The sequence below is a fragment of the Crassostrea angulata genome, chromosome 10 (assembly GCF_025612915.1).
Source record: "Crassostrea angulata isolate pt1a10 chromosome 10, ASM2561291v2, whole genome shotgun sequence".
In the NCBI taxonomy this organism is placed as follows: Eukaryota; Metazoa; Mollusca; class Bivalvia; order Ostreida; family Ostreidae; genus Magallana; species Magallana angulata.
The window spans coordinates 17,834,419-17,847,407 of record NC_069120.1 but is presented as its reverse complement, the minus strand read 5'-3'; the positions used below and the strand labels follow the sequence as shown (position 1 = coordinate 17,847,407).

Below are 12,989 nucleotides of genomic sequence, written 5' to 3'. Positions count from 1 at the left end.
AACAAATATTTAAACATAAGTAAACAGATGTGGTCTGGAGGGTTTTTTCTCCTCACGTTTATATCATCACTGTTTAATTGGAAAATTAACATGATTAGATGATGAACTATCACCTTAAGGTAAACGATATTATGAATAATTGATTGTTTTACATAAGATATGTACAATCTTTATTCGTTGAAATGAAATTATGCATGTAATAAGGACTAAAAACTATTTTAAAAGCTTTTTACATGTATGGGTATAATATTATAATATAAAGAAATGAAATAAAAGCATCAATTGACATATACATGTATGTAAAATGTCATAATGATTCTGTATCTATGCACGTGTTCAAATATACCATCAAGCATGCACATCCACACTTCAAAAGCTATTAATACATTTGTAAGAGATCTCTGATCCATTGTCACTTGAAATCTTCTTTCTGGGTACATTTATTGCACGACTGGTTCTTCATCTTTGTTCCAGTGGAGGAATCTTGTTTGACACAGTTATCGCGCTTTGCTCCACTTCCGGTCCTCTTCACTCCTGGTGTGTGTCTGAGAACGCAGTATTTACGATGTATGTGGTCTTAGAATAGTCCGTATCCTCGTCCTCTACAGTATAAAGACCGTTTGAATTTTTCTCCATCACAGGTTCCTTAGAAAAGTGCTCCTTGTCGAACCCATTCACCTGTTTGGGATCCTGTTTCAGCGTTCTTGATTGACGATGACTGGAAATCAAAATTTAGGAAACCATAAGACATAAGACAGAAAATGAATACGTTGAGAAAAATCGTTTTGTTTTGATTGAGAAAAGTTTGATAATCAATAAAGTATACCTTCTTGCTCGCAGAGCCGTGATCAGAAGAGTGAGCAACAGAATCACTAAGGCTAGACACCCGATCCCTATAACTAAGTACACCCACCATTCCTGGGGACAGAAACAAGTTCTATAAACTCAATTTAAATATTTTAAGATTTTCAATACATGTAATCACCTATTAAGACGAAATCATTTATTGCTCCGCTAAAATTTAAGATTTCCACCGCGAATGATTTATAAACACGATATTGTGAAACGTGATCAGACAGAACATATTTGATCAGAATATGTGAAATCGGAAAAGTAAAACCTCACCGTTCCTTTTGGCTCAGATTTTTTTGACGCTGAAGAATAAACACGTGATCCTGGCACTCGCTTTGACAATTCCTGTTCTAATTGAGCGGAAGTGGGCTCGTCCAAATCATCCTCGTCCACTTTCTTCGGTCCAATTCGTGGTTTTATGAAGTATGTGTACATGCGGACATTCTCTCTGCAATGAAAACACTGTATGGCAAACATAATTTTCTAAAAGACACGTTAATTATTGTCTTGTGGATATTATTAATTTACTTACCCGGATCCGGCAACATATCCGGCCTCTGAGTTGATGACGGACGTTGGAATAATTAGACCAAAACCTGAATAAGAAAAAAATGTATTTAAAGAGTTGCTAATAGAAAATATAGACAACAAAATGATCTGTAGAAGTTTGCAATGGCTACCGTCATTTGCCGCGACCCACGCATTCGATACGGATTCTTGAATGACCGTTGAGTTGAATTCCTTCATATCTTTTGTCCACAGCATCCTGACTTTGTAAGCTTTACAGTCGCAGTACTTTATCGGTGAAGACTTCATGGCTTCCTTGATAACACCGCCACTGGGCCGGGACAATGCTGCTACACTAGAGTCTGCGCTCAGGACACTTAAAGTGTACCTTAGTAGTGTGACTGTTGTTCTATAAATTGGAAAACAGCACAGTCATTTTTTTACACTATTCATTATCATCAATAATAGATGTAATGACTCTCTCTGAAAGTAACCATAAGTAAGAAATCATATATTTTTACCCTGTTGGGGAAACATAGTTTGTATTCCATAAGTGAATGGCAGCATTCAAATCCTTTTTAGATACATCTGAAATAGTTTCATATTTATTTAATATTAGAATCGACAAACAAATTGTGTGATATATTGAAAACAAATAGCTACTAGTAATGGAATTAAAATTTGATTTTATACGTTTGTTGGTAGATGACCAAGCCTTCAGAATAAGGTCTAATATCTTGGGCTTCTCTGAGTTTGGTATTATGTCTGTCAGTACAACTTCATGCAGCTCTCTTATCCTATTTACAGCTAGCTTCCGGTTGATGCTTCCCAGAGAGCTGTTGATGCGATCCAACATTCCACTCATATCCGGTCTTGGCCACGAGGTCTTTGTATCGTTAGGACTACTGGGTATGTAATACATTCTTGTCGCAATGGAACTTAAATGACAAAGACATTCAATTATTGTAATGACATGAACATGGAAATATCTTTCTGATGAATCAAGCAAATTTAAAAATATTTAAGAGTTTGATAGATCTTACTTTTTATTTCCTATAAAGGCAGATTTTTCCCAATGATCATCATTCGTTGCTGGAAATAAAAGAAATTAAATCCAATGAACTTTAGAGTGTATATATATATATATACAATGAAAATAAAGAAGATGCTATAGAACAATCGGAAAAAGTAAATTCATACTCACCTTGAATTGCTTTGATTTTATTTTTAATCTTAGTTTCATCTTTGAGCTTTATTCTCCCCGCTACATTAATAAAATGCCGTCTAGTATATTTGCAATTATCACAAATATCGTAATATGCAGACATTCTTGATTTTAGTGCGTCCCACATTGTCGAGTCTGTGTTAAGATTTTGGTTTATTGATGGATAAAAGACAACATCGGCTGACCTGTAAAATGAAATACTTATTAAGTCATTCAAATATTGATAAATAATTTCAAGACAATATCATCTTTATTTTTTTTACCTTTGTTTTGTAGGTGTTAATTCCAGGGGTGAGATCGTCATATCAACATCACAGCCCGACTGAGGACAGATCTTTTTATCTGAACAAAAGAGGAAAACATTATCTAGAATTCATCTACCGTTTTCTTATGGAATTACTGGATAACCGAATTACTGGATAACCGAATTACCGGATACTTATGCCAACGTCACCACTATACCTTTGATGACGTTATTCCACGCCGTCAACGCTTTATCCTGGAGTTCTGCCGCATTCAGGGCAGTTGTTCGCTTCATTTGTTGCAGGGATAGTCGCAATCCGGATTCATATCCGTATCGCGTTTTCCCAGAATACATCAGTATCCGCCCGTCCGGAAATTCTCTGTGAAACTGGTCGTACAATGCTGACTCCTGGGGAATTTTTTCCGTTTTCGGGTGTAACAGTTTCATTCCACTCGTAACCAGGTAAGTAATGTCAGTAATGTATATTCTGAAACGGAAAAGTTTAACTTGTATAGTGGGATTCAAAAGTTAAAACTACTGTAACCGAATTGCAAGATTTAACGTTATGCTCGTTTTTTTAATAATGCCAATATGCGAAAGAAAATACCCGTATTGTCCAATTTGGTATGCAGCATCAACAATAAGAACATCGACTTGCTTGTTTCCTACAATAAATATAAATGTATAAACCGAACATTACTTATGGTTTTTACATAAAACATTTAGGTAAGACTATATGTGAGACAATACAGATGCCGCCGCAGGTAAGACATACAAAGGTAAGAGATATTCAGATACCTCCAATGGAAATACAAAAGTCATACTGTACTTATACCACTACGTGTATTTACATGCATTGACCATACATGTACATAGATACACGTGTTCATTGTGCCTCTGTCGATATAATGTACACAGTTGCTCTTATCGGTAAGTCATCAACAAAGACATCATTGTTAGTTATTGGTAACACTTCAGTAGATACCTGCGTTTGACCAGGTCCTTTTGATAGCATCTTTGATGTGTCTCCTGTCCGTAGCGTACACGTATCCAATCAGTGGAACATCGAAACTCCGTCCAAGCTCCGAGGTTTTTCCTCCATACACACTGTGACCGCCGAGGGACCCCGAGTGAGCCAGCTGACTGCTCAAAGAGTGTGTGAGGTTGGGATTTTTTTGCAAGTTTGACTCATCCGGGCAATCGGAGCTATTGTAGATGATTTTTGTGAAAACCTCGGGTACTCTAAACAAAAAAAAGCAAAACCCAATGAAAAATCAAATTTAAATGTTCACATTTGGGTACAATACCCTTAATGAATTATTACATCTTAATGTGATGACATTTTTTTTTTCAATAAGTAGTAAGCTACATGACAGTTTACCAGAGTTTAAGTTTTAGTAATCCGATGCATATTCATGATTTGTAGAAAGGATAAAGCTAGATGATCACATAATTTTTGAAAAAGCAAGATAAGACTTCTATGTACTGGTTGCAAATTGAAGTAAGTAGGTTTTCTAACATTCCTAAAAAAGATCGTTTATTTATAAGATGAAATTCAAATACTGTAGATGATGGAAGCAATTTGGATAAAATATGAAAAATGTGATTTGCAATCAGTGAACCATAAAATTACGAATGAATTTTCATAACTTTCATATTTTCATTTTATTATTCATATTTATTTTATACCGACGAAGATGCATTAATTGCGAGAACACTAATTATCAGAGACATTGAATCGGTTTTTTAACTGGAACTCATTGAGTTTTGAAAGTGAATAAAGTGAAAATTGCTTATGTAACTGAAGCTCCCTTTCTTTCCACTGTTTTAGGAATTGAAGAACCGGAACCAAGATATTTTTTGGACTTCCTTTTCAATATTTTGGGGAGTATTCCCACCAACCAAGTGATTATAAGATTATCTTGCCTTGATATACTGTATAAATACTCTTTGTCCAAGATGTTCAAGTCTGTGCAGTTTTCACCTGTAGAAAAAAGGGTGTTAGAAATGAAAGGAACATAATGATCTACTAGGTATTAAAGACTTCAGATATGTCATCAGAACTATGATTACATTTCGCCTAAACAATTCAATTTATTTATTTGTATGTCACTTTTGACACTTACGCTGCTTCTATACAACCTGTGTCGTCGTTTTTGGCATCCCTTTAATCTGTTTTGAATTGGCGTGACAGTGTCTAGAAAATTGTAAATGTTTACCTTTAGTCGTGTTTTTGATAGCATTTGTTATCGCTTCTTTCACGGCTGGAATGTCCTTATCGGGAATTTTTCCGCTAAGTGTTACCGAGTTGTTTCCTGTATGAGGGGATTCTGATGTTGTCACAACTGCTGTGGTGGGGGGCGAGGATGGATGGGTGGATCTAGCGGTGCTTTGTGGTAGCTGTGTAGTGGTCGGTATACTGTCTGTTGTCCCAGAGGTGTTCACCAAGGGTGGGGAGGTCTGAAATGACGAGCTTGAACCTACGCTAGATGCGACAGTTGTCGACGGAAAATCTACGAACGTGCAATTAACTATGTAAAAAGAAGCCAAGTCCACTTTCATGCATTTACATTTAGTTCTACCATATGATGTATCGATGCAAGATCTATTAAAAAAGCACTGATAACCTCTACAGCGAGCAAAAAACGAGTCAGTAGAAGCAGTTGTTTCTCTGTCCTGTGTGGTTCCAGGACTGGTGCTCTCGCTTGTGGCACCAATGGATTCTGATGTAACATCTGGGGTGGAGGCCGAAATCATCGATGGACTTGTTGACGCAGTTAATGATGACGTTTCGAGAACAACTGTTGAGATTGAATCAGTTGTCAGCTGCTTTGTTTCTTCTGTTGTTGTTGTTGTCGTCTCATCTGACGTTGGTTGATCAGTTGTAGAAGATTTGGTTGTTGTTGCTGTTGTTGTTGTCTCTTCTGACGATGGTTGATCAGTTGTAGAAGATTCGGTTGTTGTTGCTTTTGTTGTTAATGAAGAAAGTGACGTTGTTTTGGTTGTTGTTGGCAATGTAGATGATACTGTTGAAGTTGTGGAAGATAGTGGCTGTATAAGAGATACATCACATGATCTTCCAGTAAACCCCGCCATGCAGGTACATTCATAGTCGTTGTACAAATTAATGCACGTGGCCCCGTTTTTACATGGACTGCTATCACAGTGCAGAATTTCCTCCTGACAAAACTCGCCTGTGTATCCGGGCCGGCAACAGCACCTGCCATTGAAGCAGTGGCCATCGTTCTTACACACAACCCGTGGACACTCCAGGTCTCGGAGCAAAGAAATAGATTCATTTCTGCAAAGAGGACCGTCCCAGTCTTTCGGACAAACCTCTGTGTTTGTACGATACGAATTGACTATGCATTCGCCACCTTTTAAACATAAAGCAGCTGAATAAGGACGACACCTGTTTTTTGAGTACGTGCAAGTCTTTCCACTAAAACCAGGATTACACATGCAGACTGCAGTTCCATTTTCTAACACAGAACAAGACCCATTGCCACAATACCCGCATGCACTTTTTGTTGGAGAAATGGTACTCTGAGTACCATTTCCAACAGGCTTTTCACATCTAGACCCTACAAAGCCACTAGGACAATCACAAGTATAATTTCCAACATTATCATTACAATAGCCCCCATTCAAACACGAATTTATCTTGCATTCTATATCCTCCCTTTGACAAAGCCGTCCTGAAAACCCAGCCCGACAATGACATGCACCGTTCACGCATTTACCGTTGTGTTTGCATGCATTGACCGGACACTTATAAGATACCTTTCCAGCAAATGGCGTTAGTGTTGATGGTGATGGTGATGAATTCTCAGAAGGAGTCATTGTGTTGAGGACAGAGAAAGTTGTTGATCTAATTTCTGATGTCAAAGAAGGTGTAGTTGGACTCTCTGTCGATTGTGTCATTGGTGTTGTCATGGTCGTCGGGGTTGTGACTTTTGTTGTCGAGGGAGTTGTTCTCGTCGTCACTTTTGTTGTTGTAGTTGGTATTGTTGTGGTTGTTGAAGTTGTAGTTGGTGTTGTTGTTGTACTCGGTGTTGTTGTCGATGTTGTCATAACAGTTGAAGTTGTGACTTCGTTTTCGCAAAACGAACCAGAGAAATTTGGAGGGCATTGACAAGAAAATGTGTCGTTACTGGTTTGGGAACATGACCCGATTCCACATGGATTATCAGCACATGTTGTGGGAGTTTCACAGTTCATACCACGGAACCTTTCCAAAAAATTAAACAAAAATGTCCATATAAAAAAATAGAATGGAAAACGCTTGTAAAGCTGGAGCTGCTCTTCTAAAAATATGGGGGAGCAATAATTACAAAATGCACTGAATTTTTTAGAGAATATTAACTTCTATATTTTTATAAAATATACAGTGCCATACGACGTACGTGGATTTTAGGGGAAATTAAACTATACTCAGAAACGCTTGACTTAAATTTTATCGATGTACCTAGGATGGCATTTACAAATATAACCGCCATTAGTGTTGAAACAGGTTCCGCCATATTGGCATGGGCTCGATTGGCATTCGTTAATGTCTCTGTCGCACTGACTGCCTGTATACCCCTCTGGACAACAGCAAAAGAAATCGCCATCGGTTGTGTTGCTGAACTTATCTACGGAACATGTTCCTCCATTTTGACAAGGATTGGCTGTAAAAAAAATTTCATGTACTTTGTATCTTTCAGCGCTGAGAGTTAAAACACCTCTCATTTGCTTTGCGGCACAGGGGCCAAGCCCGTTTTAACATTAATTTCAATGTAACCAAAAATGAAGAAAGGAGTCGAACTCTGACCCAGATAAAAAAACTACCAGTTAATTTTTGAAACACTCGCAATATGCATGTACCGGGTATTTTTCCAGAAAAGTAATGTCTGAGATACACTCATGCCGAATTTCAAGTTGATGGGTCTTAAAATAGCGGAGATATACGTCATTATTCTCTCGAAGTCGCCAGTTTATTTTTACTCGGACATTTATCGGCCAGGGCTCACGATGGGATTTTACTTATGACAACAGCAGTGTTGCAACAAGTCAAGAAACATTCGCACTAATCTTTTAAAATCTAACATCAAACGTATGCTACTTACATCCTTAAATTCCGATAAAATTCCTTAAATACTCTCCAAACTGAACTTTTATTCTGCAGCTACATCAACTTCTGACCAGACCGGCCATTGTGATAGCTATTCATTGGTTAATATTCCTGATGGTCCAATTAGAATCAGTCTTTCTCGAAGACGTCAAAATGGCTGGCCCTGTCAGAGGTCAATGTGGTTGCAGAATAAAAGGTCAGTAAGGAGAGTATTTAAGGAAGTTTATCGGAGTTTTTGTATGTAAGTAGTATGGTGGCATAGATCTGCCACCACTTGTCAGATAATTATGCCGACTTGTCAAATCTTGATGTCGACTTGTCAGATAATTATGTCGACTTGTCACTTATTCACGTGGTTAAGAATTCAACACTTTAACCTTTCCACGCCCAATTTGTGCCATCCATTTGAAATAATATTTTATATATACGTTTGATGTGAAATTTTAAAAGATTAGTGCGAATGTTTCTCGACTTGTTGCAAAACAGCTGTTGTCATAGGCAAACTCCTATCGTGAGCCCTGGACGGGTAAATGTCCGAGTAAAAATAAACTGGCGACTTCGAGAGAATAATGACGTATATCTCCGCTATTTTAAGACCCATCAACTTGAAATTCGGCATGAGTGTATCTCAGACATTACTTTTTGAAAAATACATGCATATTGCGAGTGTTTTAAAAATTAATTGATTTATTAGGCTTTTGAAGCGAGCTGGTAGTTTTTTATCTGGGTCAGAGTTCGACCCCTTTCTTTATTTATGGTTACATTGAAATTAATGTTAAAACGGGCTTGGCCCCTGTGCTTTGCGGTCAAGAAAAGCTGTAAAGAGCAAACTTACAGATGCAGTTTCCCTCTTTGACTGTGGGTCTGGTGCAGTCCTCACCCTCCCAGCCCTGGTCACAGATTTTGGTCCCCGTCTTCTCGTCACAAGAGTAGTGTCCCTTACAGTCCACCGAGGGGATACAGAATACAGAACACTGGTCCCCGTAATAGTAGGTCTGACACTGTACCCCCATGGACAGTCGCAGCCTGGGTAAATGTCATAATAGAACAATCGAAATTGGAATGTCAAGGAAAGCAAGAGATGTAATCCAAGGTATGGATTATTTTGTCGGTCTTTACTTCATTTATATACTTTGAATTAAATGTTTTAAATGACGACAACTTTAAAAATTTAGAAATATTTATGAATGCGGTTTGACCCAAAAACGATAGTTTGACATGTTGTCGATGTAAAAATAGATTATATATAACTAACTAGAATCATTGCAATGTTAAATAATGTAAACAGATTATAACTATGTAAGAAACTGTGATGCATCAGATGTCATGTAAATTTTGAATTTACTAGGTGGGTGTACATTTGTCATGTTGTACATTTTGTATTTACACCCACCTTGTAAATTCAAAATTTACAACATGAAACAGATCTGATTGGTTACCTTGACGGTCTTACACGTGAACCGTTCAAGACCAGTTCTCTGAACTTGGGTGTTTTTCCTCCCTTTTCAATGTAAAAGAAGGTGAAACTATCGACAAGCTGTTGGGTGTTTGGACCATCTGTGTCACTGATATTAATATCTATTCGTGCACTTCCCTACAATGTGTAATTTTAATCAAAAATAAATAATAAAAAAATATTAATTGTAATAGTTTTAAAAATAACTTTAAAATGTACTAATATACTAGAACGTTAAAGTACACCATATTTAGAAATAACCATTCTAAAAATACGAAATTAACAGTATTTGGCCATGAAATACACTTAAATTTCGTGTGAATATGAAAACTATAAGAAAAAATCCCATGCCAGGCCCGAACTCATAAGATAAAGTATTCTAAGTTGTTCCATACAAAAGCAATGAAAATATACATATTATTTAATTTTAAAGCTGATGTACTTAGTAAATGACTGTCGTTTTATATTTTTGATGACTTAGCAGTGTATCAACAATAAACACACCTTCCATTCTGAAATAACCAGTACATTCTGTCCATTCTCATTGAAGACAAGTTCCGGTGGTTGGTCTACATCTAGTTGCGTGGAATGACACCAGGAGCTACACAACGAAAGAAAAAAGATTTATACTGAGATGAAAATCATGACAGTTTCACTCATTGATCTTTGATGGAATATTCTGACGTCATTGTGGTTATAAGTATTAATCATTTCTTTTTTCAATGAAAGGGAAAAAGTTGATACAAAACGTTAAAATACATGGAACCATATGTATGTTTTTGTGGTAATTTTATCTTAAGAATATAACTATGTTTTCAAATTTTTAGATTAAGACGTATGACACGGTTCTGAAAATCAACTAGCTACTTGCTGTGATTCATTCACTATAATATTCGTCGGTCCCAGTATATTCATTCTTTGAGGATTTTGTTGAAACGAACAGATAAAGACTTCCTTGTCCTGTTTTTGCCAAACAAGGATTGCAATGCGTCATGATTCATAGAAGAAATACAAATTCTGCCAATGTTTTATAAACATCCTGTATCGCCAAATGTCGTGCGAATCAAACAACCATTGTGTTAAAAATTGACCTTTCAAATTCAAAGAGTTGTCACTGCCAAGCAATTTCAAAGATCAAAAACTGTTTTACCAAATGGAGCTATACTTGGAAAATTGTTCATTTTTTCTGTAGTTTATGCCCTGGAAGATCTCTGGTAGAACTTTGGTATTTGGCTATAACTTTCAAACCGTAGTGAGTAACGTCTACAAGTATGGCATGCATATTTTACAATCAACGCTCTTTGAAAAGTATTTATATCAAAGAATTGTGTTCTTCCATTTGTCTTTAACAAGTGTACTGTATTGTTACCGATTGTCATCTTTTGTCCACGATCTTACCTTTCTGTGCAAATAGCAAATCAGACCTGTAATCATTTGAGTTTATAATAAAAATATTATTTTTTTTTTTACATGTTATGTTTTAACCTCTTCGAAAGATTTACAGATCGTCTGTTTTACATCTTAACGCAATTTAGTTAAAGATTATACAGCATACTTTTCTTCAAATTTGGTAGATTATAATAGTTCTTGCTTCTTCTAATTACGGTATAACTGTACGAAACATTTATGTCCATTGCCAAGAATCATGCAATATATAAGAATACAATATGCTTACAAATACCCAATGGTAGATTTACAATAAACATGGAAAATTTACCCGTTCCCATTGGTGGTCACGCATATGTTGATATCGTAATCACATCTGTCTGAGCTACACTTCCTGGAGGGCGGGCCGTCACAGCACTGTCCATTATACAGCTCACTGTTAGTGTTGTTGTACTCCTTCAGGGTGATAAACAAAGTCGCCCGGGGGCTCTCCTGTGAAACAACATCACAAAATGGCACACTTGTAGAAAGATATGTATTGTTTATACAGAAAATAAAAGTTTGGGCAACACAGCTCATCGGTGTATGATAATAATGATACCAAGTATTTTAACAATCTCGATATTCAAACTCCTTTAAGTCTTAAAAAAGTTGGGTTGGGGGGGGGGGGGGGGGGCGATCAAATGTTCCAGTTTCACATACAATGTATTGTAACCGTTCAGTCGTTTAATTTGAAAAATCAATAAACAAGTGATGAAACAAAGATAAGTCGGTTTTTGTGTGTGTGATGAAGGTGGATTTTTTAAATCTTCACAAACCTAATTACAAAGGTTATGTATATGTATAACATGTAATATTCTTGTTTATAAAGTAAAGAAACCTATAAATACATGCAACATTATTTTTTATTATAATAAATATTATTTAAAATGAGTATAATTTTGATTTCTTTCGCTGCGCATTAGAAATCGACATCATTCATATCAAAATCCTTCAAATATTTTGACATCATTAATATCAAAATATCTGTTTAAATTTTTCAACCAAGCAAACACTGTCAGAACATTTACTATAATATGTCTGAGTTTGAATATTTACTCGACAATAATTAAGGTATACTCTCATTTTTTAATACAAAAGTTGGTACGGTTAACATGCCGCATACTTCGGTTTCTAAATAAATCTCTTTATTTCGCCGACTTTTCCGAAATTAAGACGAGACCGTCGGACATTCAAATATCTCTGAATATCTTCCACAATTTACGATCTCCTAGTTACAGAGTCATATGTATGTTATTTGGCATTTTTGTGATTTACATTGCTCAAAGTAAAGAATTAAAAGAAAATTAACTTATTTTTTTATGTTTGTTTAAATGCTTTTTTCCAAACGCAGTGTACTAAAATATTGTTTTATAGCATTTTGAAATTTTAGTTCAAGATTTATCCCCTTCCCCCTCTCTCGTTTATTGAATAACATTCTTAAATGTTATTTAATTTTAAAAAAAAAACTTCTTTATATAAATAAAAATCAAAGGAATTAAAATGATTGAAACATACATGTATTTTTACAAAATTAATGATAAAAATAATAAGATATCTTACCTGAGCTGAAATTCTAGAAACAATGCAAAGAAGAATAAGAAATTCCAAAGCCATCCGCATGGCATCCATTTTCTTCACAAACAAACAAAGTTCTAATATGATAACAGTTCCAATATTTATAATCGGTGGTGAATTTATTTTACTTAAGCTCTGCTGCGACCATATTCTGGGGGAGGCGACCGACGCCTAGCAATACAGACACGAACTTTATCAGAGCCACCCCTTGTACAGCATAAACAAATGTAAATAATGGACCAAACCCGCTTAAATTCTTTTAAACAATGAGTTTAGACCTCCGTAATATCTGAGACTTCTGTTGCAAAAGTGCTGAAGGCCCCGATAAGATGGTTGGCTTTGCGCTGTGGACAGAGTCTGAGAAAGGGGGTCCGTTATCCCGTTATCAGGGGTTTGAATGACGATGTGTCATTGTCGACGTAAGACCGTCATTAAGGGTGACACAATTAAAAACCAAACAAATAAAAACCAAACTATTTTGTTTAGATATGGTGACTCGATAAACATGTTGTCATTTTTTTAAGCCAACTCTGCGTCCCAAACAGTTCTTGATTAAAAATTATTTTGCAGTCAAACAATTCAGAATATT

General features: G+C 36.1%; 1 protein-coding gene and 1 long non-coding RNA gene across 6 annotated transcripts; one reads left to right on the top strand and one right to left on the bottom strand.

The window, feature by feature from the left end:
- Window positions 1-52: 52 nt before the first annotated feature.
- On the bottom strand, window positions 53-12,654 carry LOC128166866 (serine-rich adhesin for platelets-like). Of its 3 annotated transcripts, XM_052832303.1 has the most exons (22): window positions 12,386-12,635; window positions 11,115-11,275; window positions 9,902-9,998; window positions 9,381-9,535; window positions 8,777-8,967; window positions 7,297-7,498; window positions 6,612-7,059; window positions 5,048-5,288; window positions 4,755-4,812; window positions 3,814-4,070; window positions 3,436-3,493; window positions 3,047-3,315; window positions 2,848-2,926; window positions 2,564-2,769; window positions 2,403-2,451; window positions 2,053-2,297; window positions 1,881-1,947; window positions 1,533-1,768; window positions 1,385-1,448; window positions 1,126-1,300; window positions 827-918; window positions 53-718 (listed from the first exon to the last, which is right to left on the bottom strand). In XM_052832303.1, exons 1-22 carry the CDS (start codon window positions 12,452-12,454, stop codon window positions 529-531), a joined length of 3,609 nt encoding a protein of 1,202 aa, XP_052688263.1. In that variant the 5' UTR covers window positions 12,455-12,635; the 3' UTR covers window positions 53-528. The 3 variants fall into 3 exon arrangements, with proteins under 3 accessions (XP_052688263.1, XP_052688261.1, XP_052688262.1); XM_052832301.1 differs by having other exon boundaries at window positions 5,048-7,059; window positions 12,386-12,654; XM_052832302.1 differs by lacking the exons at window positions 8,777-8,967; window positions 9,381-9,535; window positions 9,902-9,998; window positions 11,115-11,275; window positions 12,386-12,635 and adding an exon at window positions 7,937-8,069 and having other exon boundaries at window positions 5,048-7,059.
- On the top strand, window positions 3,162-10,861 carry LOC128166875 (uncharacterized). Of its 3 annotated transcripts, XR_008241182.1 has the most exons (4): window positions 3,162-3,290; window positions 3,555-3,607; window positions 9,948-10,097; window positions 10,225-10,861. It is a non-coding gene; the product is annotated as an uncharacterized LOC128166875 (long non-coding RNA). The 3 variants fall into 3 exon arrangements; XR_008241180.1 differs by lacking the exons at window positions 3,162-3,290; window positions 3,555-3,607 and adding an exon at window positions 8,064-8,137; XR_008241181.1 differs by lacking the exons at window positions 3,162-3,290; window positions 3,555-3,607 and adding an exon at window positions 8,894-9,034.
- Window positions 12,655-12,989: the final 335 nt, after the last annotated feature.

Bases quoted from the DNA above. Each gene is read 5' to 3' on its own strand.
- LOC128166866 (XM_052832301.1), bottom strand. From the start codon at position 12,454: ATGGATGCCATGCGGATGGCTTTGGAATTTCTTATTCTTCTTTGCATT. The intron at 1,948-2,052 runs GTATAAAATCAA...AAACTATTTCAG, and splicing joins TTGGTCATCTACCAACAAAC to ATGTATCTAAAAAGGATTTG. The intron at 719-826 runs GTATACTTTATT...TTTGATTTCCAG, and splicing joins ACGGCTCTGCGAGCAAGAAG to TCATCGTCAATCAAGAACGC.